We start from the raw sequence: 25,711 nt of genomic DNA, 5'->3' as shown, positions 1-25,711 counted from the left end.
TTGAGCAGAATTCTTTTCCATATTGAAAGTGAAAGTAAGTGATGGATTATTTACTTTGTTTAAAGTATAGCCCCTTGGAAGCTCATAGTCCATATACTAAAATTTCAGAAATTTTCCCCTCCTTTGTAACTTTTGCAAGAAGTCAGACTGCCCCAATCCCCAATATAATAGTAGTTTCAACCAAGATCATTATCAAGAAAAGCACCTGCACTTGATTAGCCAGCAAATATGATGTAACAGTTGCCTCTTAAGGTCTTTAAAAGTATGTCATCACTAGGGCAATTATAAAAACATACACAGTATATTCTCCTAGATAACAGCTATCTTTATCTGAGGCCATTATGACGTGACAGCCTCATATTGAGGATTTATGTGGCACTTTAAGATATACAAAACACACACAGAGATACATATGTGTGTGTGTATACACATATATGCATAAAGATGTATACAAATAGGTGTGCATGCATAAAATATTAAATGAATGAATGTATGTTTATATAAACATAAATACATGATTTAAAATAATTTATTTTTTCAAAACAATATATATATAAAATTTTATTTGATCCTCAAAACAACCCTATGAGAGGGGTGCCTTTATCATCCCTAGGCAGCTAGATGACACAATGTATAGATCATTGGACCTGGAATTAGAAAGACCTGGGTTCAAATCTAACCTCAGATGCTTACTACCTATATGGTCCTTGGCAAATCATTTAACTTTTGTCTTTCTTAGGTTCCCCATCTGTAAATGGGGATAATAAAAGCATTTAAGACCTGGGTTTGTTATGTGGATACAATGAGAAAATATTTATAAAGCACTATGTGAACTTTAAAGTACTATATAAATGCTAGCTAAATTAAGACTGAAAAGGTTCAAATAGTAAAATGTCTTCTTGACTCCAGCTCTGCATCACTCTTCATTGCAACATATAGAATTAAGGGCAAAATATTTTCTGTTTGCAATTATTTGAAAAGTTATCACGTGGAAAAAATAGCAGCTATTCTGCCTTACCCAAGACAGCAAAACTAAACACAAAGGGTAAAAAATTCAAAAGAGACAAATTTTGGTTTGGTTTAAGACAAAACAAAACAAAAACTTCTTTTTCATTTGAGCGAACCAAAATGCAGGCTGGAGATTTTTAAGCCAAGGCTGGATAGCCACTTGTCTATCAGATATATGTAGAGGGGATACTTGTCCAGAGACTTGAACTAAATGATTTCTCAGCTACTTTTTAACTTTGGGATTATAAGATTACCTTCTCTGATTCACATTCCCATCCATCTTAAATTATTTGTGCATAGGTCTATTTCAGTGTGGTCTTGGGAAGGTATTGTTAGAAGTTATTAAAACTAAAACCTTATGCAAAGCTATTACTAGATTTCTTTGATTCTCATTTTTATGAACACTGATTTGCACGCTTGCCTGTGAGCTAAAATTTCCCCAATGTAATCAGTATACAGTTTAATGCTGCATGCATTATAAATTTTATGCTATGAATTTCAAAGAAGAATCTGTGTGAATATGTGTCCTTGGGTACAGTCTGCCACAAGACACAATTGACAATACTGAAAGATTTCATAAGATTCAAAACATGTGTAAAAGAAGCATATGTCTGGAGAATGAATAACATTAACAATGTTGGTGAAAGATTTGGGTATAGATTAAAAAAAAGAAGAATCATACTAACAAGTTCATCTTTCTTACAAAACTGTGCATATCCTTTGAGTCAGAAATATCACTACTAGGTAGGAATCCCAAAGAGATTTAAAAAAAAAAAGCAACAATATCTATATGTACAAAAATTGGCAAACAAAAAAATTAGAAAATGAGGGGATGCCCATCAATTTGGTAATGGCTGAACAAGTTATGGTATATTATTGTGATGGAATACTATTGTGCTATAAGACTGGATGAGCAGGATGGTTTCAGAAAAACCTGGGAAGACTTATATGAACTGATGCAAAATGAAATGAGCAGAGCTAGGAGAACATTGTACACAGAACCAGCAATATTGTAATGATGATCAGCTGTGAAAGATTTAGCTATTCCCAGCAATACAATGATCCAAGACAATTCTGAAATACTTATGATGAAAAATGCAATCCATATCTAGAAAAAAAAAATTATGGAATTTGAATGAAGATAGAAACATACATATATATGTATGTATGTATGTATATCTACATCTATATCTATATACACTTCCTTCCTTAATTTTTCTTGGTTTTTGTCTATGTTTTCTTTTGCAACATGGCTAATATAGAAATGTTTTGCATGACATGCATAATTTTATCAAATTGGGAGGGAAGGAAGAAGACATTTTGGAACTCAAAATTTTTTTAAATGCAAAAGCATGCTTTTACATATAATTGGAATAAGTAAAATATAAAAGTTTTCACTTAAAAAAGTTCAGCCTTCTACAATAGCAATTCTCAAGTGTTTGCACCGTGTCATCTACTAAATGTTTCTGTGAAATCACACCCAACTCTCCTTTTACCTCTCAAGGAATGGGGACTAGACCTGTGACATCACTGGAATAGGGAACTTTAGAAAGATCTAATTCCTTCCAGCAATGCAGATTGCTACCTTCTATGCAACTGATAGCCATATTGAGTGGCCTTTGACATTCAGAGATGAAGCCTATCACACAACCAATAAGTGTCAAAGGCAGGCCTAAAATCTAGGTTTCCCTAGCCCTGAAGCCAATGGTCTCTCTCCACACCAGAATGTCAAACAGGTGGCCTTCAAGACAAATTTCAATTGATAACATTCCTTAATAGGCCTGGACCAGGTTAAAATGTGATTGGGAAATATTAATAAAACAAGTAAAGATATAGTAGAACATAGATATTGTTAATATGTATGGTTTTCTATGTGGCCCCAGGGATCCCTGGGTATGGTTTAGTGGCCCACTTGCAATTTGAGTTTGACACCACTGCACTACAACAGGACACCTTTCAAATTACTTCGTTTTTCCCCTCTCAAATTTAGAAGTATTCAACTTCTTTCATAGGTACCTCCATTTTCAGGTAGATAATAAGAATATGATTTCTACAATCAACCAGTCTTCCTTGAACACCTGCTACTTGCTTAATCTTCCATGAGTATCTCTTAATTTTTTCCAAATAACACAATAGAACTGGGGGGTGGGATATCAGTAAAATGGTGCAGGGCATCAATTCACGCCATTCCTGAAGATTTAAGATTTGACATTGCCAGCACCAAATGGCTTCTTGTAGGCCTGAAGCTTCACTGCTTATAATGCCATCAACAAGCAATTATTAAGTGCCTAAAATGTGCTAGTCATTCTGCTGAGATCAGAGAGGATACAAAGAAGTCCTTCTTCAGGAACTCATAATCTGATGAGAGAGATAACTATCTATAAACAACTATGCACAAATAAGATAGGCACAAGATAGATTGAAGATTATTTCAGAGGGAAGGCACTAGCATTAAGGAAGATTGAGAAAGGCTTCTTTCAGAAGTTGGGATGTTAGATAAGACTTGAAGGAAGTCATAAAGGCAACAAAGCAGAGAAAGAGCATTTCAGGCATGGTGGACGGTCACTGAAAATTCATGGAGCTGATAGATATAGCTTCTTGTGCAAGACATAGCAGGGAGACCTATGTCACTAGATTGTTGAGTACATGGAAGGATGTAATGTGTAAGAACACTGGAAAGGTACATTGGTGGCAGGTTAATACGTACTATAAGGACAAACAGAAGATTTTCTATTTGACCCTAGAAGTACTAGGGAAGCACTGGAGTATATAGAATCAGGATGGGAGGTAGAGAAGGAGTGATGGAGTCAAACTGTACTTTAGGAAGATCATTTTGATAGATGAGTATAGGATGGACTGGAGGTAAGGAGACAAATCAGAATGCTATTCCAATAGTCTAGGCTTGAGGTGAGGTATGTCTGGATCATAGAGGTGGCAGTGGCAAAGGAGAGAAGAAGGCATATTCAAGAGATGCATAACTAAGGTAGAGTCAAGATTTGGCTAAAAATTGGATATGGGAGGTGAGAGAAAGCAAACAGTTAAGGATAACATCCAAGTTGCAAGTCTGAATGACTCAGGAGGATGATGATACATTCAACAATTATAAAGCAGTTATGAAAACAGGAGAGTTTAGAGGGAAAGATAATCAGTTAGGTGTTAGACATGTTAAATTTAAGATGTTTACAGCACATCCAGTTCAAGATGCCTAGTAGACAATTGGAGATATGAACTTGGCGGTCAGGAGAAATGTTAGGATGAGACGGAGATTTGAGAATCATCTGCATAGAGATTATCCCTGAATCCATGGGAGGTGAAATAATATGGAAAGAGAAGAGAGGCCAGAACAGATACATAGAGAAAACCAATGTTCAGTGAGCATGGCATGGATGAAGATCAAGCAAAAGAGACCGAACAGGCACAGATTGATGGAGGAGAACCAGGAGAAACAATATCATGAAAACTAAAGAGAAGAGTATCAAGAAGAAAAGAAATGATCAACAATGTCAAAGATGACAGAGACTTTGAGAAGGATGAGACTTGGTGAAAGACCATTAGGTTTGTTAATTAGGAAACAATTGGTGACTTTAGAGAGATCTATCTCAGTTGAATGAAGAGTTCAGAAGAAATACTGATAGAGTTAAGAAAAGTTATAGGAAAGGAAGTACTGGCAAATATTGTAGAAAGTCACAAAAGGAAGGCAACATATGCCATGATAGATAGTGAGGATAGAAGGGTTTTTGAGGTGGGAAAAGACATGGATATGTTTATAAGGAGGGAAGTAATCAGTATGCAGGGAAAGATTGAATATTAGTTGGAGTAAAGATTATAGTAGAGGAAATCATCCAGAAAAGGCAAGATGGATTTGGATTGCTTGTGCATGTAGATGGGTTAGCCATGGCAATGAGAAAGGATTTTCTCTTCAGAGTAGATAGTGATGACAGAGGAGATAGTCTGAAGAGCCATTTGAGTGATGGAAGATGAGGAAAAGGGGAAAAGAGGCAGTTCTTGTCAAATGATCTCCATTTTTTCAATGAGATATTGGGCAAATTCTCAAGTGAAAGCATTATGGGAAAGGGAGCCTTGCAGAGTATGAGGAACAGTGAAAAGGTTTGGTAAAGATACTGTAGTAAAGGGGCAGCTAGGTGACATAGTAGGAAAAGCACTGGTCCTGGATTCAGGAGGACCTGAGTTCAAATCTGGCCTCAGACACATAACACTTACTAGCTGTGTGACCCTAGGCAAGTCACTTAACCCCATTGCCTAGCCCCCCTCCCCCCCAGAAAAAAGATACTGTGATAAATAGGATAATAAATCAATTAGAGAGATCACTTTACCATAGTAGTGGCCCAAGATTATGAAACAAAACTTTGTAGTGGACCCACATTAGCACAGTTTCATGATTTTCTCTAGATTCATTAGCAAGTGAATAGGAGTGAAGATAGTGGTTAATAGGAGTAACACAAGGCTGAGGCTTGGATGGATAAGATCAACAATAGGATAAGGGAGCAAGGGAATTCAAGAGAAAATGGTATAGAGTTGAACTAGTTGATCAAACAGTCAAAATGGGGAAGAGAAGAAAGAGTATAACCAGTTCAAAGATGATGGCTTGAATAGAAATTTAGGAGCAAACAGATTGTAGGTCATGGTGAAGATGAAAAACAGGATTAGGGGATATAAAGCAGAGGGAAAGGTAGAATGATGAAAGATTATTATCAGATAAAGGAATTTCAGAATTCATGAACATAGAAGTGGAAAACTAGTATATGATGGCAAGATCAACTGTATGACTATCTCTGTGTGAGGTGAAGTGGGATGGAGGAGTGGACCATATGAAAATAAGTATGTTATAAAACTGGTAAATGGGTGTGTTTGAGAAAGCATCAATATGTAAGTAGAAGTCTCCTACTATAAACACAGCAGTTAGGGAGAAAAGATGGAACCAGATAGTACAGTCATTGGGGAAGAAAAGCAAGTATCCTGGAGATTAGTAGATATGCACTACTAGAATCATAATTGAGTGATAAATGTGGATTGAACACACCTCAAAGGAGGAGAGATTACTGAGAGATTGTGGTAAAGGCAGAGTCTGGAAGTAGCAATGAAGAGAAAAGATTATTCCAACCCCTCTACCATGAACACCAAGTCAGGGTGTATGAATGACAGCCCAACCAGTTAGAGAATAGATAATCTTTTTCCTAAAATCTTTATCACTGAATAAAAAATAGAATTCCCACAACTTTGAAAAAATATTTGGCAAGTACAAATTTTTGCATACATTGGCCACTGAAATAATGCAAGGCTAACTGGAATAGCATTTATAGTAAAGCAGAAGTTTATAAACAATTGCTTAGAAGCAGTTGACAGCCCAGTATACAGAATGCTAGACCTTCAGTCAGAAAGACCTGAGTTCAACAGCCTCATTCAATTCAATATTAGCTGTATGACTCTGGACAAGTCACTTAACTTTTGTTTGCTCCTGTTTCCTCTACCGTAAATAGGGATAATAATAGTGCTTACCTAACTGGGTTGTTGTAAGGATCAAGTGAGATAAGATTTATAAAGCACTTAGCAAAATGCCTGGCACATAATAGGTGCTACATAAATATTTATTTCCTTCCTCTCCCCCAATAATATTATTAAAATATACCTAAAATGATAGTTCAAGATATTATGGAATTGCCTATATTTATCTTTTAACCTTTATCCTTTTACCAAGAAATGCAATTCATTTTTTTAAGTCACATATAAAATGCTTAGCATGAATTTTTTTCCCCAAAGTTTATTTAAATATATTTATTGCTTTTTCAGGGAAGCTGTGCCATCAGGAGGATACCTGGTCTCAGTGAGTACAAGAAGATGGAAGGAGTGAAAGTTTTAAGATGAAGGGAAGTTCATTATCTGTTAAGCCTGCAATCAGAGATCACAGTGGAAGGGGTAGGAAGATTGTGAGTGGAATGTTGTGGAGGGAGAGGTCAGGTTGAAATGGATAGGAACAAGGGAGCAGGCAATTAGGGCTGGGGAACTAGATTTGGCAATTCAAAAAGGACTGGAATGAATATCATTTGATACAATGGGATAAAATATGCTAATCATGGGGGATAAATTCAAGCAGGTTAACACAATCCCCAGGAGATCAGAAGACTGGTGAAAAAGTGGGCCAGTTGAGCCACATAGAGTAAGCAACAAGTCTGGCCTTCTCATAGTATGGAGGTTGCAGCCAGGAACTCACCAATCCTTGAATCATCTTTAGGGGGTGACTTAGACTGAGAAGGCAATCATTGAAGAGTTGACGCTGGACAGAAACTCCCTTTGTACTCTTTTGCTCTCCTCCAAGCTGGTTTGATTTTCAAATTGAGAAAATACTTCTCTGAAGCATTAGAATGAATTACCAACTGAAGGACCCACAAAATTATTCCTGGTATTAAGGTTATTGTCTGCCAAGTAAAGAATGTGTCCAAAAAGCTTAATCTTCCCAAAATAAGATTCTATCCATAAAAAAAACTACTTGATGGTGTCCCAACCTGCTATAATACTGTATCTACATAAGTCTGCTTAAGAGCTTCAATGACTGGGGTCCAAGCTCTGAAAGAGGTTCTAGACTGGAGTTTCCTAAGCTAAATTATAACAGGGGCAATGGGGACTGACCCATATGAAATCATTGCTGCTAAGAGATAGGAGTAAAAAAAAGGAGAAAGAAGGGGAGCAAGACACAGGGAGGACTCCAAGGGGTAGCCCCACTTTTAAAATGTGTAGGTTCACATCATTTGCTGTTTGATTGCTAAATGAGAAATTTGAATTCAAGTCTTAGAACTCTTGTTTGATGTTTAGGATCTTTAATATCAGACAAACATATCAACTAAATACTAGTTAATTACATCCATCTTTGAATGGTAATAAAACTTTAAATATGATTTTGCTGACATTTTCAAATATTTACAAGTATTCTAAGAAATTTGAGACACATATCACCACATAAGATATCTACCCTCACAGCTATTTACAAAACTGCAATTTGCAGGCTATATGAAAAGATAAATACCTCTAAAATGTGGCCCAAACTCTCCAAGGGAGAAAATTACTTCTCCCTTGATAGTAGAAGTAAGACTAAAGATAGGTAATTGATCTTTCTCTTACTCATATTCAAGATGGGTATTAGACTAGAATTATACCTATCTTACTCCCTGCCTCCAGGGGTATGACTTTTAGAGGTTCAGAACAAAAGTCATTTAACTTGATGGTTAGCCTTTAGCTTATACTCTCTAGCATAACTCCTTTCTACCAAAAACTAATTACAACAAAAACCATCATAAATGGCAAATAGTGAATAGACCTATTTACATAACTGTATAGGAAATACATTTGGAGAATTCATACAGAGTAGAATATTCCAAAAAATACAAATGAGTGAATGAACTCTTGAAAGGGAAAAAGATAAGATCCCAATTTAGCCAAGAAAAGGCCCCAATCTCACCCCTCAAAAAAATCTTTCTGTGAAGTTTCTAGGGAAGTAAATTGGACATCTGAGGCATGTTGATGAGCCATCTTCCCCTATAGTCCTGCTGCTTCCAAAGCTTTTCCACTTGTTCCTTAGAAAGGGTATCTGGAGCCTTGGGCATCTCTCCAAGCTCTGACACCAGCTCAAACAGATAACATGATTTTCACATTTTATCCAGTATACACAGTAGATATTCTATAAATATTGTTGAATTAAATTAAGAGCTACCTAAATTCTTTTTTTTTTAATTCCTCTTTTCAAGCCCATTCCACTGGGTAAAATCCATTCTGTAATGGATAGAATTGCCTATTCCCCATCTTTGTTACACTACAAATAAGCTCCTATGAGGATTAAGTTCTTACAAAAAATAGTTGTTGAATGAATAATTGAACTACATAGACACTTTCTTGAGTTAACTCAAGAAATTCTTTTCACTTTCAATCAATGTTATATCTTCCCCCCTCCCCCCAAAAAATATTAAGAGGCAGCATGGTGTAGTGCATAGAGCACTGAACTTAGAATGAGGAAGACCTAATTTCAAATTCTGCTTGCTTGCTCTGTGACCCAGTACAAATCATTTGTTCTCCTGCCTCAGTTTCCTTATCTGTAAAAGATGAGTAGTTGAACTTGATCACTTCTATGATCTCTTCCAGTTTAGGATATACTTTGGGATCTATAATGCTAAGAACTTTCTAATTGGTCATATTTTGATAAGGTTAAAATTTTATCATCATGACAATAGACACAGAAATGTAATCAGAAAATTACTTTAATTATAAATAATTATACCTTTCACAATTATTTTAACATATAAAACCAGTATGATGTATCATGCATTTGCAATTATAATTTTTTTTTCATTCTGAAAGAATTTGAAAACATTATACAAAGGAAAGAGAAATGAATGTTTAAGAAACAACTTCTAAAATTAGCACCCAAAGGTAAAGAGTGGGCTCTACATGATTTCTATATATTTACCAAATAACTCAGCAAGTATTCTGACAACATTTCTCTTGCTATATATACCAAATAGCAAAGAAAAAAATATGTGAGACAGAAGCTCATTTGGCTTATTTGTAGATTTTTTTTTCTAAAATTACTACACACAAAATTAATTTCAATACTAAAAACAAGCAAAAAATTTTACTAAGAAAAACCTTTCTACTGTCCTACAACATAAGGCACAATTACCAGTAATTTGTATTTTAGACACAAACAAAACGAGGTTAGGACTGCCTAAATAGGGCCTCTGTCTTTAAGAATGCACCCATACATGCAAGGTGAAGTAGACATCCCTCGCAATTATCCAAAAGATTCAAGACAAAAGTACAAATTTCTTTCATTTATATAGATCTCAGGCAAAAACAAACAAATAAACAAAAAACTCAGCCAAAAACGTAAATTAATCAATCACCCAGCAAGCATTTATTAAATACCTACTATATGACAGGCACTGCACTAGCCTCTAGCAATACAGATAAAAGCTAACGTCTCTGCCTTTAATGTAGTCTATATTCTACAGGGGAAAACAACGTGCACATATATATATATATGTATATGTATATATATGTGTGTGTGTGTGTATATATAGAACACACACACACGCACGCACACACACACACACACACACACACACATGAAACGCAGATACAAGCTAACCTTGTAGGGGAAAGCACTAAGCAGCAGCAAGGGAACTAGGAAAGGTCTCATGCAAAAGGTGGCCCTTTAAGTTAAGCCTTGAAGGAAACCAGATTCCAAGAGGCAGAGACTAGGAAAGAGAGCATTCAAAGCATGGGGAACAGCCATTGCATATGGGATGATAGACTCAATTTTCTCCCTCACTTAGTGATAGGCAAATGGCATTCTCTCTGTGGAAGCAGAAATGAATGATTTAGCCTATGAATTTGGTCACGATAGATCACCGCTTTGGATATCACTATCCAGCGACTAAAATGAAATGACTGCCTCAACTTACCTCAACTAGACAAATTTGGTAATAGACAAGGGGACACTTTTATATACTTTTGAAGATAGTTTTTGAAGTATAAAATTTATGCGTAAGGATATGATGATATCTCTCCTGTGTGAGTAAAGTTCTCATAATATCTGACCTTTTCTCTGACCTTCTCTGAAAGGTCTTCCAGACGGATGTAATGAGCATTATTCAAGAAAGTCATTTGATGTCTGATAGTAGGGAGGGGGCATTTGAGTTTATCTAAACATTAACACCAGTCTGAAATTGAGATAAATTGAGAGGAGTCTTTTCCTTAACATACAATCTAATAATAACAAAAAAAATCAACCTAAGAAATAATCAGGTAAATAATCAAAAAACAACTTTTATGAATTATTATATATAAGTATATATACATACATACATAATATATACATTTGAAAAGGCACAGGTATCAAAAAGTACACTTCTCAAGTAGGATCACTGTTCTTTATGCTGCTGATGATATGTGCAGAGACAGCTTCAGCATAGAATAATATGACTTGAATTATCATTGTTCCTTCTAATGTTGTTATCTCTTCTCCCAACTGAGGTTTCAAATAGTTATTGCCTCACTGCCATGGAGTATGGTCATCTGGAATATCATTAATATTTAGGGATACGAATGTGTTATAACAGGCAGAGGCAGCTTGATTGTTGGAATTAACTACTAATGCTGTTAAAAAAAATAAAAAGGAGAGATGAGCATGTTATAAGACTATTCAGTGGATTCCAGAACAAAGATTGGCAGCTGCAAGACGCACAGGCATAACTAGCCCTTGGGATGTCTGTATTGAGAGACAAAGTAAAGTAGTGGGTTGAGAAATCACCTAGCTGAGTCAAGAAATTTACTTGTTTCGTGGGGGAAAGAAAGGATTTGGAATTTTGACCTAAATTATCCAGTGTGACACTAGAGTAAACTACCAGGCAATTAATCTTTTCCCACATTTCATTAGGTATAGCCAGTGCTTCCAAAGGCATGATTAATTCCAACATTCTATATGCTTTAGACCCAGATATTTTTTAAATATAATGTCCATAGGCTCCATGAATTTGGATGAGAGAAAAAATGTCTTTGTTTTAACTAATCTCTATGTGAAATATAATATTCCCTTCAATTATTAATTGGAAAAAATATTCTGAGAAGCAATTCACAGACTTCACTATATTACCACAGAATCAATGAGACAAAAAAAAAAGATAAAAAATTTTGGTACTAGCCATTGGTCCAATGGAATAATTTGTGCTTGATTACATTAAAGATGTAAGCTTCAGTAAAAAAAAAAAAAAAGTTTAATGAACACAATTAAGTTTCTTTTTTCCTTGTAGTAAGACGTATAACACTTTAGTAAAGCAGAAGTCTATAGAAACCACAAACCTAAAAATTGGTACCCATAATGGTGGTACAGTGCAAAGAGTACTGAAGTTAGAGACACAGGACCTGAGTTCAGATCCCAGCACTGTTACTTAGTAGTTGTATGACCTTAGGTAAGTCCCTTAACTCCTCTGAGGATGAATTTTCTCATCTGCAAATAAGAGGGCTGGACTATATAACTTCTAAGGTCCTCATAACTTTAAATCTTATCCTATGCTTAGGATTTAGCAGTTAGATTGTGATGAAATTAGCTAATATTTCTAAAAAAGTCCATTGGGTGGTAGTGGCAGTGGTTGTTAGAAGACAACCTTTCAGGGCTTTCCCCAAAAATGGTCCTGCCTGTGACCTTTGCTTGTGTTTGGAGTTAAAGCAAGGGAAGGATGAAATGATTATCTAGAGGTAAAGGAAGGTAAAATTTGGAAAATCACAATGTCTGGGACTGTTTGGGAACGTGACAAATAATAAAACTTTCGTTACATTTTATTTAGAAAGATACTTATTGTTGGGTAGTGAGGGAATTGGGAAACAGAATTATTACCAAAAAAAAAAAGAGTCCAATATTTACCTAATAATAAACAAATCTTTCCTTTCTTTATCTGGAGGGACAGGATCTGAATGGAAAAAGGATTTGAACCACCAGTTTGATTCAGCTTCTTCAGGTAAACCTAGAAAAGTAAGTATAATGATTCTTAGTGACTGAAGTTCAGGAATGACAAACCAGATGGGGAAAAATAATACCTATGAGTACCATGAATTAAATTGATTACCTGGATGGGCTTTCTCCATGTCTGTGAAGTTTACAGGATCAGAGCCAGAGGAAGAATTTACTGAACAAATACTGGATTCTGTGGGGGGATAATAATATTAATAACAATACCACAATTATATATACAATGAGGAATATAATAGTATATATAAAAACATTTAGAAACTTTAAGTTATATAAATGCCATCTGTATGTGTATGTACATAATTATCAAATAATGTTGTCTTTAGTCAGACTCATATTGTAGTCAGAATTTTAGTCCCATCACAATACTGAATAATTAATAATAATAATGATATTAATAAGAGCATGTATGTAGTGCTATGTGCCAGGCACTGTATTAAGCACTTTACTTATCTCTCATTTGATCTTCAAAACAACACCATTTTAGAATTTAGTAAACTGAGATAATCAAAGGTTAATGGACTTGCCCAAAGTCACACAACAAGTAAGTGTCTAAGGCTAGATTTGAACTCAGTCTCTCGAACTCCAGGCCCAATACTCTAACTACCGTACCACGTTCTTTACTATGATTTTCTAGAGACTTTTCTGTCTCATACTCAAAGAGTTTGTGGGCTGCATGCCATTTGTAAATACAGAAGGTGTCAATGTGCCTGAGAAACCCTCTGTTGCTAGCCCAGCCTCAGAAACTAAGATATGAGAAGCCAATCACTAAATATGTCCTTAGCATACAAGAGAGAATGTGCTTCTTGTACTTACTGAAGTTATCACTTGGTTTCTTTATACTTTATTTCAGATTAACTGTGACTTCAAAAAATAACCCTCAGAGAGATAACAACATCACAGTGGGAAAGAAGATTAGAACTTGGTATATTAGAGACCCTGAGTAGATAAACTCAGAATAACAGGGTTGTTGTTACCTAGGAAAATACTCTGAATTCATAGTCTTCAGACTTTCAGAAACAATATACACAAGGTAGTGTTACAAACTAGTTACTCTAGTTGCCTAAAGTTTCTAATATTGGATCCTAGATCAAGAGCTAGTCTAACTCCCTTCATTTTAGAGTGAGGAAACTGATGCTGAGAGAGGTTACTACATGGATAGTAAATACCAGAGGCAGGATTTGAACTCAGATCTTTTGTCTCCACAGGTAGCACTCTTTCTTCTATATGACACTGTATGTATGTATATATGTATGTATGACAAAATATATATGCATTATATTTATGTATTATAAATATATTACATCTTTGTTATAATATGTGTATTACAAACATATTTTTATATATTTGTATATATATGTATATTACAAATGTTTAGATTACCAACAACTACAAAGGGGTTAATTGATCAGTAAGAATATATTAAGTGCCTACAATGTGTCAGGCATTGTATCAAGTATCATAATCACAGACTTCTTGTAGTTTTCCCTGTAAAAATCAAATCTCAAGTGTTCTACTATATGGAGTCTATTAAAAGATGTTTAAAATATGTGTATGAGTACACTCATACTTTAAACATATGTAGATATTTAATAATGCATACACTATATATATGTATATGTGTATATATGTATATGCACACATACATATATTCAGATGTGAACTTGAGTACAACTAGATAGACAAAATGTGTATGTATGTGTGTGTGTGTGTGTGTGTGTGTGTAAAGAGGCAGAAAGAGACAGAGAGATAGAAACAGAAAGACAAAGAAAGACCGAGAGCCTATGGGTAGAAGAGAAGAACAATAAGAAAATTCACAATGTAAAATTGTGTAGAAATTTCTAATATGAAGAATAATACTTTGGCTCTTTATTAAGTGGGACCTTTCTACATATTGATTCTAAATGTCAGTTTATGAACTTATTTTCTAAGTCTGTTTCCAGATTATGAATTTTCAAAATGTATACAAATGCATCATGTATGCAAACATATTATGGAATCCAAAAACATTTGTTTTCTTCTAGTCACTGCCATAGCGAATTTTCCCTAATGCCTCATTACTGTATGGAATTGACCTTGGGTTCTCTAATTTATGCCAGTGCGATGTCAGCACCAGAAGTTTCTAAATCAGAAAGACTTTGAGTATGAAACTGGTGAAAGACTTCTGACTTAAGATGAGTATAGATAAGTTTAGAGAATCTCATTACAAGATTGACCACAAAGTGATGAATATTTTGGATAGAACAACTTTCAAAGACCTTCAACTGAGTCACAGGGTAGCTGTGATTTGCCTCAATAGATGTAGTATCTACATATTAAAATACTGACAAAAATGTCTTGACTGAGGCAGGACAACTAAGAAAAAACAACAAATGTAAAATCATTGTTTAAAAAAGAATTCTAACTCATGATTTGCTAATTTTTCTTTCTTGACATAGACATATACTGGTGTTCTGCCCTGAATGGTGGCATACAGTGTTATATACTTTATATTCCTCATCCACCTCAGCCTCCAAAGAAATGACAACCCTATGGTTGAGATACATTAACTTACTTCGATAATACTGATTTTGAGTCAGCAGGCAGCCAGCTATGGATACGGAAGCCATAGCTATACAAGAAACACAGCACGAACAGAGCTATTAATAGCAACCTAGAAACCTGTAGCAAAAAGATAAAAGTCAGAAAATAAATTATTATTGTTTATCCTTTATGTAAACATTTTGCAAATATTATGGCTTTTCTTTTAAACAAATTAATAAATATCTAAAAGAGATGTTTTAATCAAAAACAATGCAAAAATGTGTTTAGCAAACCATTTTAAGTGAAACCAAACTATCAAATGGAATGAGTTAAGGTTGAATTTCCTGGTGAGTGAGAAGGAAGGTGCCTGATCCTAAACAAATTGTAATTAATAACTCATCACACTTAAAGAAACACAATAGAGAAAGCACCAACCAGATGCCATTGTAGTCTCTCACCTATTTATGTATTTTCTCCAGTTCCCAAATTGCTCAGCAGTGTCTCCAAAATGTTCAAGATTAAAAAAAAAAAAACTGAGTTAACTCTGTCTGCCCTTTGGAGAGCACATAGACAAGAGTGCTGACCTAGGCAGCTTTGCACCTGCCCCGTATGTGGGCTCGTACCTTCCAGCTCTCAATATATTGGGGAGGCCTGGCTGGGAGTAACCTGAGCTCAGGGTGTTTGCAGGAAGGATGGCAATCAGCCAACTAAAAGCATAGGCCACAACTTCTCCACCTGTTCTCTATCTTCCACTCTCGGCAGACCATGCAAATATGTTGCCATGCAAAATTTAAGCCGGGTTGGGCAATGAAGGAAATTTCCTAGTGCTATTTTTGAATTCTCCTTCTGAAAGGTCAATGGATAGAATAGCCCTGAAGAAATGCACACATTCACTAACAGTACATTTATGGTGAAGGGAATCCATGATCAATGAGAGTGAGTGCAAAGACTTAGAAGACAAAAATTAAGGAACAACAGACTTCACAACAATCATTAAGAAACTTTCATTTTTAAAGTTGACATAGATAAGACAGCATAGTAATTGGAGGCATATGCAAATCACATTCAAACAGTATTCAGATCATCATTAAAATAATATTCATGCATCTCTCTTAATTACAGTAAATCCCATTTACTAATTGCCCTGCTATTCTGTAGACTAAATTACACTGTCAGTCAAGTGATATCTCCCTTGTATCATTTTGTAGAACAAGCAGGGGACTGGGAATTGAGAGATCCAGTCCCGAAGTATGTGACCTTGGGAGGCAGTCACATTGTACTGGAAAGAACAGTGGATTTTTTAGTTCAAATTCTGGCTATCCTACTGTGTGATCTGCAAAGATTCACTGCAACTCCCTGGGTCTCATTTTTCTCAACTGAAACACAAGAGTGTTGGATCAGTTTAGGAGTCTTTTACCTTTTTTGGTGTCATGAATCCCTCTTGCAGTGTGGTGAACATTATATGAACAGCTCAAAATAATGCTTTCAAATATTTGAAGGACATGCTCAATTCTTGTTAAAGGTTAGTGAAAATAAGCCTGCATTTTTTATCCTAAACCAAATTCAAGGACCCTCTGAAATATATTCATAGACCCCTTGGGGACCTGTGAGTCACAAGTGAGTCACCCCTGGATTAGGTGATCACTAACTTCCCATGTAGCTCAAAATGCTGTGATCATCAGTTGATCACACTTTCCTCTCTGCAAAATTATCAGCTGTCCTAAATGGTTTTCCCTAGTGTCTGTTCATCTCCAGTATTTTATAATTTTGGTGAATCTTATACTGCAGAGTGTGAAAGTCTTTCTTGTTCCATCCATGACTAATTACAACATAAATGTTGTGCCTGTTCCCCAGTGAAATCTAAGGCATATGCAACAAGCTTTCTATTTGCCAATTGTTTAATCATACCCTCGTGCTTTAAGATTTGCAAAACACTTTACATAAATTATAAATTTGATCCACACAATAGCTTTATAGGTAAGTGCTATTATTATACCCTTTTGACAAATAGCTAAGACAGGATAAGTGGCTTCTCAGGGTCCCATAGTTAAGAAGTGTCCAAGACAGCATTTAGATTCAGGTCTTTCTGACTTCAAGAATTCTCGATATCAATTATGCTGCCTAGCTGTTTTCTAGCAGTCCATAGCTCTATTGCAGCCTGAGTTCAAATCTGGCCTTGGACATTTACTAGCTATGTGACCTTAGGCAAGTCACTTTACCCTGTTTGCCTTGGTTTCCTCATCTGTAAAATGAGCTGGAGAAGAAAATGGCAAAGCACTATAGTATCTTTGCCAAGAAAACCCCAAATGGGTTACAAAGAGTCAGACACAATTCAACAACAACAACAACATATGTGCTTGGTACAGTAGTCAGGAATGAAGACTATTTAAAAAATACAAAATATACTTTCTGCTCTCCACAGATTGTGAGTTAGAGGTAGGACACCATGAAGAAACAATTGAGTTCAACAGCTTTGTTTCATGGATGAGTAAACTGAGGTTCACATAGGTTAATGAGTGATTTGTCCAAAATAAGTCAGAGCAAGGATATGAACCCAGATCTTCTATCTCAGAATTCACTGCTCTTTCCTCCACACTTCATCACTACTTAATAACTTTTATTTGTAGAACCTTTTAAGTTTTTCTAAGTGTTTTCTTTACAACAGCCCTGGATTAGATAGTGTAAACATTGTCATCCAACTTTACAGAATAGGCACCTGAAGTTCCAAGATAATGGAAGGGAAGGGACTAAAACCCTGTTCAGATCATTACTGGCATCAGCTCTTGAGACAAAAGCAATGCAAGCAAAGATATAATATCATGATTATTCGTGTTAACATGGGATAGTGGAAAATGCACTGGATTTGGAGTCAGAGATCCTAATTATTTAATCTTAATTCTATTCCTTCCCCTTGTCTGGCCTTGAGTAAGCCAGCCCTTTCCTCTGGGCCTCAATTTGTTTCTATAATTTTTTTCCCCACTTTATCCTGTTTGTGGGGAAAACAACACTAAGACAAATGTAGGAGCATCTATTTGGCTAAAAATAAAGTGTAACCGTCCAGACAGATGATCCCTTTATGGAATGTGGGATAATATAACGGCTGCTATTTTCATTGACATTGGAATGAGGTGGTAAGCAGAAACTGGATCTCTGCTATGTGGGGCATGGAAAGCGACTGCTGGAAAAAACACCATCAAGTTCCATATCCCCTCAATGACCATAAACTCTCATTGGCAACTGGTGTAATGCACAGTATGTGAGAAGCAGTGTCTTCCTGGCTTCAACCTATGAGTTCTAGACCTAGTTTCAAGCAAGAGTTATAAAATTCCTTACTGCATATAATAGAAAAGGAGCAATAGGGACTGTGTCTAAATTTTCTTCATAGAGGTAATTCCCAGGAAAGGAAATTTCCCCCAAGAATACAGGTTGGCACCTTCTCTGCAACTTACGAACTCCCTACAACACTGAGAGGTTAAATACTAATAATAATTAATAGTAACAATAATGATGATGATGCTAATGATGATAGCTAACATTTATATAGCATTTAATATGTGCCAGGCAATATGCTAAGTGTTTTGAATATTATCTCATTTGAACCTCATAACACCACCAAGAGGTAGATGCTATTATTATTTCAATTTTATAGATGAGGAAACTGGGGCAAATAGAGGTTAAGTGACTTGTCCAGGATCACATAGCCAGTAAGTGTCAGAGGCTGGATTTGAACTCAGGTCTTCCTGAGTGACATAACCAGAGTTACACAGGCATTATGTGTCAGAAGTAGGACTTGAACCCATGTCTCGCTGGCTTTGAGCTAGTTATCTCTCCACTGTGTCACACTACCTCTCCAATAGAGAAGTTATGAAGTATTTTTTTTCAAATAGCATAATATCTGTAAGTTTAGGAACTCAACAATTAAAATATAGAACAGAGACAACAAAAGCAAAGCTGATGGCTGAGTTTTAGCCAAATAACAAAAATTAGGAATGAAGAGAAAGGAAGAAGATAAAAAGTGATTGATACTGAATTTATGACAACATTCAACACTCCTAAAGTCACAAATGTCCCTTATCAAGTGAGGATCAGAAATGCTATATCTGAATATACCTTGTATATTCAATGAATTTTCTTCCAAAAATTTTGATTTAATATTATTTCAAATGTACTTGGATAGCAAATGGATAAAGATATGCTTTATTTTACAATTTTCTATACTTTTACGAATTTACAAAAAATAGACATTTATTTATATTCATCAAGCTCTAGGTTTGTGAACTTCCCAGAATCCTATGCTTCAAAATGGTACACTTGCCCTTTGCTTCACTAGATACTGAACCACAGTTTTTCAAAGACTGTGAGAGATTGAGGAGTGAGGCAGTTTTGGATTTGTCTTTTGGTTATTTTATAATGATAATGGGGAAAAGGAATATTTGAAAGGTCAGGACCTTTGTTTTTCTTTTAAATTTGTTTTTAAGGGTCAGCTAGGTGGTTCAGTGAGTAGAGCTCTAGCCTTGGAGTCAGGAGGACCTTAGTTCAAATCCAGGCTCAGACACTTAACACTTACTAGTTGTGTGACCCTTAGGTCACTTAACCCTGATTGCCTAAGTAAAAAAAAAATGTTTTTAAATGGTAATATTGGGTTCCTAAACTCCAATAGTAGCCAAAGTTTGCTTCACTTTATATTCCAATATGTGTTCTGTGTTCCAATCAAACACTCCTACTTACTCTTCTCCATACATGTCATTGTATCTCTCACCTTTATGTGTCTGCCTAGGCTCTCCTCCATTTCCAGAATGTTCTGCTTCCAGTTTTCTACATCTTGAAATGCCTAATTACATTCCAAGATTAGTTCAAATGTCATCTCCTACAGGAGACCTTTTTTTGGTCCTTTTAATTGGTACTGCTCCAATGATCTGAAATCCTTTTGTATTTTTAGTGGTATGTAAATTACTGGGGATAAAGTAAAGTAAACATATTGACATAAAATTTAAAACTCTCTCTTAAAAATGTTTAATATGGAGTATGTCCTCCTTTCAAGCAGCTAGGTAGCACAGTGGATAGAGAGCTGAGCCTGGAGTCAGTAAGACTTGAATTCACATCCAGTCTTAGATATCTCTTAGCTCTCCAATCCAGGGCAAGTCACTTAACCTCTGACTACCTCAGGTTTCTCTACTGCAAAGTGGGGATAATAATGATGATAATACCTGCCTCATAGAGCTATTGTGAAGATCAAATGAGATAATATTTTAAAGCACATTGCAAAGTTAAAGTGCCCTAAAATGCTAGGTGTGGGGGGGGGGGTAGTGGTGGTGGTATAACTCTCAGATCTATATATCTAGCCTGAATCTCTCTCCTGAGTACTAGGCCTGTATTATCAACTGTCTGCTGTACATCTCTAACTCAGTACTGTAGGCATCTCAAACTGTCCAAACTGAAACCCATAATTTTTTTTTTATTAATGACTATAGGGGCTTATTCTCTTCAGTTATCATATAGAAATGTACCTATTTACATGGTACACATCCCAGGTAGAATGTAAGCACCCTAAGTGCAAGGATTGTTTTTCATTTTGCCTTTGTATCTTCAACTCCAAGGAAAATGCCTCTTAATATTAGGCAAATAATAAGTCCTGGTAGGACTGAAACCATCTATTACCTTTACTCGTGGAGATAGTCATTGTCAATGTTGGGCTTAAATTCTATGAAGCTGAGATGAAAATAATGTTTATACACTTCAGTAACATATGTTTATTCTGATCCAATTATCAAATATATATCAAACAATATTTAAAGTAATTCAGTATTACAGGCATTGATTCAATAACCCTTTAGATAAAAGCATAAATTTTAGAGTTTTGTTTAACTGTTTGGAAACAGCCATCATCTGATATCTAATATCATTATCATATGGAGATGTTCACGAATCTTGGAAGAAGTCAAATTTGCGCTGTATACAAAGAATTGACAATTAAATAAAATCAAAGAATGAAGAGTAATAATAAAGATGTGGCTTCATTTTTCTTTACATTAATTATGCAACTGAGTCCCATCTGTTTTCTTGTTCTCATAAAAAACAAACCCATCTCACCTTCTAAGTAAGTTTTAACTTTTATCAGGTAGCCCAAAACTCAGATGAACCTTTGAACCGTTACCCAGGAATGTGTAACTAAATTTACTGGATATCATGAGAAGAAATTAAAACACTGCTACTTCCACAAAATCTGTACAGGCTGTTGCCAAGAACCAGGAAAATTAACTTATATTTTTAATTCTCTGTGAAATAACTTTTGGGGGAAATAAAATCATCAATTAAAGATTACTAAGGAATAACAAATTAGAGATAGACACAGGGAATTAATGTTATGTTAAAATCTGAAAGCACATTTTTTTCATTATTCACTTAGTCTGACTGAGCAAAACTACTTTACAACAGCACTCTTACCCCTATTCCATGAATGAGAAAGTACGTCTTTTCCTAGAATGAAGTGGATGGAAATTTCAAACAATTAACCAGATAATTCAAGCCCCAAACTTCCTTTCTATTACAGGACTATTATAGAATTAAATATTTAGATCTCTAAGGGAACTTTAAAGGTATTGAATATACCCCCTCCTTTTACAGATGAGACAACTGAGGCACAGCTAAGTGACTGACCTAAAGTCACACAGACACTTTCATTTTTTATCTCCTTCTCAAATCATGACCACTATGAACTTCCAACATACATTGACTGAGTGCCCTGTTACTAGCAGTGTGCTAACTGCAGCATATTTCTGACTACTTGGGGAAGCTAAGCACCTAAATCCTTGTCATATTAATATGCAGGCTGCATTTAAGCAGTAATTAAAACACATTTTTCTTTGGATTCACATTTACTATGTACTGTAAGATTAATTAAATACCTCTAGCAAGCTGATCTTTTACTTTGTTGGTTTCCAAGACAGAGATGCGTAGTTTCTATATCTCACTTGGGATTTTTTCACTGTCTTCATCGCTCAAGGATTCTAAATGTGAACCCTTGAGCAACAGACAAGATGTTAAATAAGGCGTGGAGATCATAAATCATAGCATCACCAAATGGAATACATGATGCATAATATAAGATTTAATTACAAATCTGTTAAGATTCCCTGTGGGTCTATGCATGAAGAATATTTCACAGAAATATAACCATGATCATTGGATTGAGTAAAGAATCTTATGTTCTAGATTCAACTGTATTTTAAGATCTTTATATGAATTGAGCTAAATGTCTCTGTTTTTAATTGCCATATAGAGACAAAGAGATAGCATGGCAAAATTTGTTGATAGAAAATCCAACCATGATTCAGAACATGTTATAGTTAAAAGAGTGTTGGACCAGAAACCAGATGACTTAGATTCAAGTCCTGATTCTGCAGGGTAATTAAGTGGTGCAGTGAATAGAGGGCAGAGTCTAGAGTCAGGAATACCTGAATTCAAATGTGACCTTAGACACTTACTAGCTGTGTGACGCTGAGCAAATCACTTAACCTCTCTTTTTGTCAGTTTCCTCATCTGTAAAACGGGGATAATAACACCACCTACCTCACAATTTTGCTGTGAAAATTAAATGAGATGATAATTGTGTAAAGCACTTAGCACAATTCCTGACACATAGTAAGTACTATAAAATAATGAATATTATTATTAGTAATTATTATTATTATTTGGTGTTGTTATTGTGCCTTTCACTTGACTACTCTGGATCTGTTTGTTCATTCATATAATTAGGAGGTAGGAATGACCTCTAAAGTCTTTTCCAACCCTGAATTTGGAGTCTAATGTAAAGGAATCAGATCATTTTTACGCAGCATCTGTCCTTAAGCTGAGAGGCTAAATAGAATAAAATAATTGTACAATATGTACCTCAGATTTGTGTGCATGTGAAAAATGATAGGCTTGAATTCATATATAAAAGAATCTTAGAGATGCAAAAGACCTTGGAAGTCTAAAGAAGGTGACCAGGATTTTCAGTACAATTCAATCTGCATGTATTGCATAACTACTCTATCTCAGGCACTGTGTCCCCAGGTACTGGGGACAAAATTATTTCTGACCTCAAGTAGCTTACAATATATTAGAGATGAACAACACCTAAACAGATAAATGATTACAGAATATACAGAAAGTAATTTCAGGAGCCGAGACAAATGAGATAATTCAGAAAGGCCTCTTATGGGCAGTGGCACTCAAGCTGAGCTGTGAAGGCTTTCCAAGTGAAAGAGGTGAGAATTGGGAGCATTCTGGGCAATAGGGAGTACCTTGGCCTTGCAAAGGCACAGAGCCAAGGAATGATTGCAGAGCATGCCACTTTAGCTGAAACGTAGCATTATTAAGGTGGCATGATGTATAATAAACCTAGAAAGGTAGGTTGGAATCAGCTTCTGAAAGACTTAATGCCAACCAGACTTTGCATATTACCCTAACAGCGATACTGAAAATTGACATTCCCTGAGGAGGAAACAGATGTGCTCTAGGAACATCAATTTAGCAGCTGTGTGCAGATTAAAATGGAGAAAGGAGGGGCTGTATGGTGAGAGGACTGGAACCCAAGTATTATGAGAACCAACTGAAGGACTGAGGATGTTTAGCCTGAAGAAGAGAAGACTTTGGATAGGGATACAAGATATGACAATCATAGTCAAATATTTAAAAGAAGGCATGGGAGGCTAAGGCCAGGCATATATACCTTACAAGAGATGAAGTAGATCTTACAGAGCAGAGAGAATTTCAAGGGGGAAGTCCCTACAATGTGGAACAGAGAGAATTTCTAGCCAAATGGGACCTAGGGACCTAGGGAATGCTGACCAGTAGGCCATGCCATGTAGGCAAAAGATTATTTGTTTCAAGCACAATGGAAGGCTTCACAAAGGCACATATTACCTCAAAGTCCCACAGAGATATAAAAACGTCCAGCATAAAGAGCTCTTGGTCATGACATACTTAGTGGTTTCCTCTCCCCATATGAGCCACACCAATCATCATGATGGATTTTGGCTCTACGAAAAGCATGGAGAAGAATGGGAAGTCAGACCCTTACCAGAAAAAACAGCAGAGCTATCATCATGTAACTTTATTTTGCCTTTTTGCAAAAGTATCCTTACCAGCTAAGTAAGTCCATGTTTATATTACGTTTGTATCAGATCAGTCATTCATGCCACTCTGATGCCTGCCAGCAGCTCTCCTAAAATATGTGGAAAAAGGTTTAATCTTATTCTGGCTGTCCTGTGAGTGATAGAATTAGGATATACTGGTGTTAAGTCAAGGGAAAGAAAATCATTTTATTGTTTTGTTTTGTTTTGTTTTTAATATAAGGCAAAACCATTTGATAATTAGAGCTCTCAAAAACTGATGTGGACTGTCTCAGCAGGCACTGAACTCCCTACCACTGAAGGCTTTCAAGCAGAGTCTAGAAGACTTTCCAGGGATGTTATAGGTAGAATTTTTGCTTTTGATAAGAGTTGGACTAGAATTAGTCCCATGTTCGTTATTTGGAATCCATGATTTTTATTTGTTTGTTCGTTTATGTATTTTGAGAGTCTGAGTCTTCCTATCTCACTTAAGCTTGCAAGTGCAGTGATCCCTTACAGGTCCAACCCTACTACTGATCAGCATGAAAGATTTGATTTACTCTAATTCTAACCTGAGTTGGTTTGCCATTCTTTAGGGAGCTTGGTGGCTTCCCCACTCCTAGGAGCTCACCATATTTGTGCCATACTTAGTGTGGACACCTAATCATCTTTAGACCTAGTGAAACACAGAATTCCTGAGCTCGAGTGGTCCACCAGCTATAGTTTCCCCTAAGTAGCTGGGGTACATGTCTGGCTCATGAACTTTTAAAAATATATATTTTAATAACTATATTTCCATATAATTGATTTCATTTATAATCTTATGCATTTCATTTTGTGAATTTAAAAACATGATTCTGAGAAGGGGTCCATAGGCTTACTTATGTTGTTAGAGAGGACTGTAGCAGAAAATAAGATTAAGAACCCCTGGGCTATATGACTGTTTTCCAAGCTTCATAATCCTTGTTAAAAAATGCTCACAAGTTCCTTCACGCTAAGGTCCAACATCTCGTCTCCTTTCACGAACAAACTCCAAGAAAAAGGTCACTACTCTTATTGTTTCTACTTCCTCATTCCTCATTTCTCCTCAGCCTTTTGCAGTCTTACTAAATTGGAACTGCTCTCTCCAAAGTTATTTAATTTTTCATTTATTTATTTTATTTATTATTTTATTTATTTATTTTTTATTTACTAATTATTTTAATCTTTTAATTGCCAAAACCGTTTTTAACCCAGGCACTGTGGTAAGCATTTTACACATTATTATCTTCTCTCTATATGCCTTTCCATTCTCCTCACCTCTGCTTCTTAGAGCCCCTTGGTTCCTTCACAACTCAGCTCACACATCACTTTCTACATGAAGTTGTTATTTACTTTGCACAAATAAGAACTTAATAAATGCTTATTGAGTGGTTGATTGATGGGCATACTCATAGTAACAGGTCCCCAGCTATGTGTCTGTTTTAATAGATTGAACAATGACTTCTAGCTCCATACTAAAGATATTTAATTAAACTTCATAACAAAATAAGTGACAAAAAAAATTTCTGCA

General features: G+C 35.6%; 1 protein-coding gene across 2 annotated transcripts; it reads right to left on the bottom strand.

Moving 5' to 3' along the window:
- Positions 1-11,018: 11,018 nt before the first annotated feature.
- LOC114053741 (pancreatic progenitor cell differentiation and proliferation factor-like protein) lies at positions 11,019-22,050 on the bottom strand. Of its 2 annotated transcripts, none has more exons than XM_027876883.1 (5): positions 21,970-22,050; positions 15,096-15,202; positions 12,639-12,716; positions 12,437-12,536; positions 11,019-11,172 (listed from the first exon to the last, which is right to left on the bottom strand). In XM_027876883.1, exons 2-5 carry the CDS (start codon positions 15,148-15,150, stop codon positions 11,160-11,162), a joined length of 246 nt encoding a protein of 81 aa, XP_027732684.1. In that variant the 5' UTR covers positions 15,151-15,202; positions 21,970-22,050; the 3' UTR covers positions 11,019-11,159. The 2 variants fall into 2 exon arrangements, with proteins under 2 accessions (XP_027732684.1, XP_027732685.1); XM_027876884.1 differs by lacking the exon at positions 21,970-22,050 and adding an exon at positions 15,523-15,592.
- Between the last annotated feature and the right edge of the window lie 3,661 nt (positions 22,051-25,711).

This window comes from Vombatus ursinus, unplaced genomic scaffold, assembly GCF_900497805.2.
Source record: "Vombatus ursinus unplaced genomic scaffold, bare-nosed wombat genome assembly UNPS02014812.1, whole genome shotgun sequence".
NCBI classification, from domain to species: Eukaryota; Metazoa; Chordata; class Mammalia; order Diprotodontia; family Vombatidae; genus Vombatus; species Vombatus ursinus.
The sequence above is the reverse complement of the archived record's forward strand: the minus strand, read 5'-3'. Positions and strand labels throughout refer to the sequence as shown.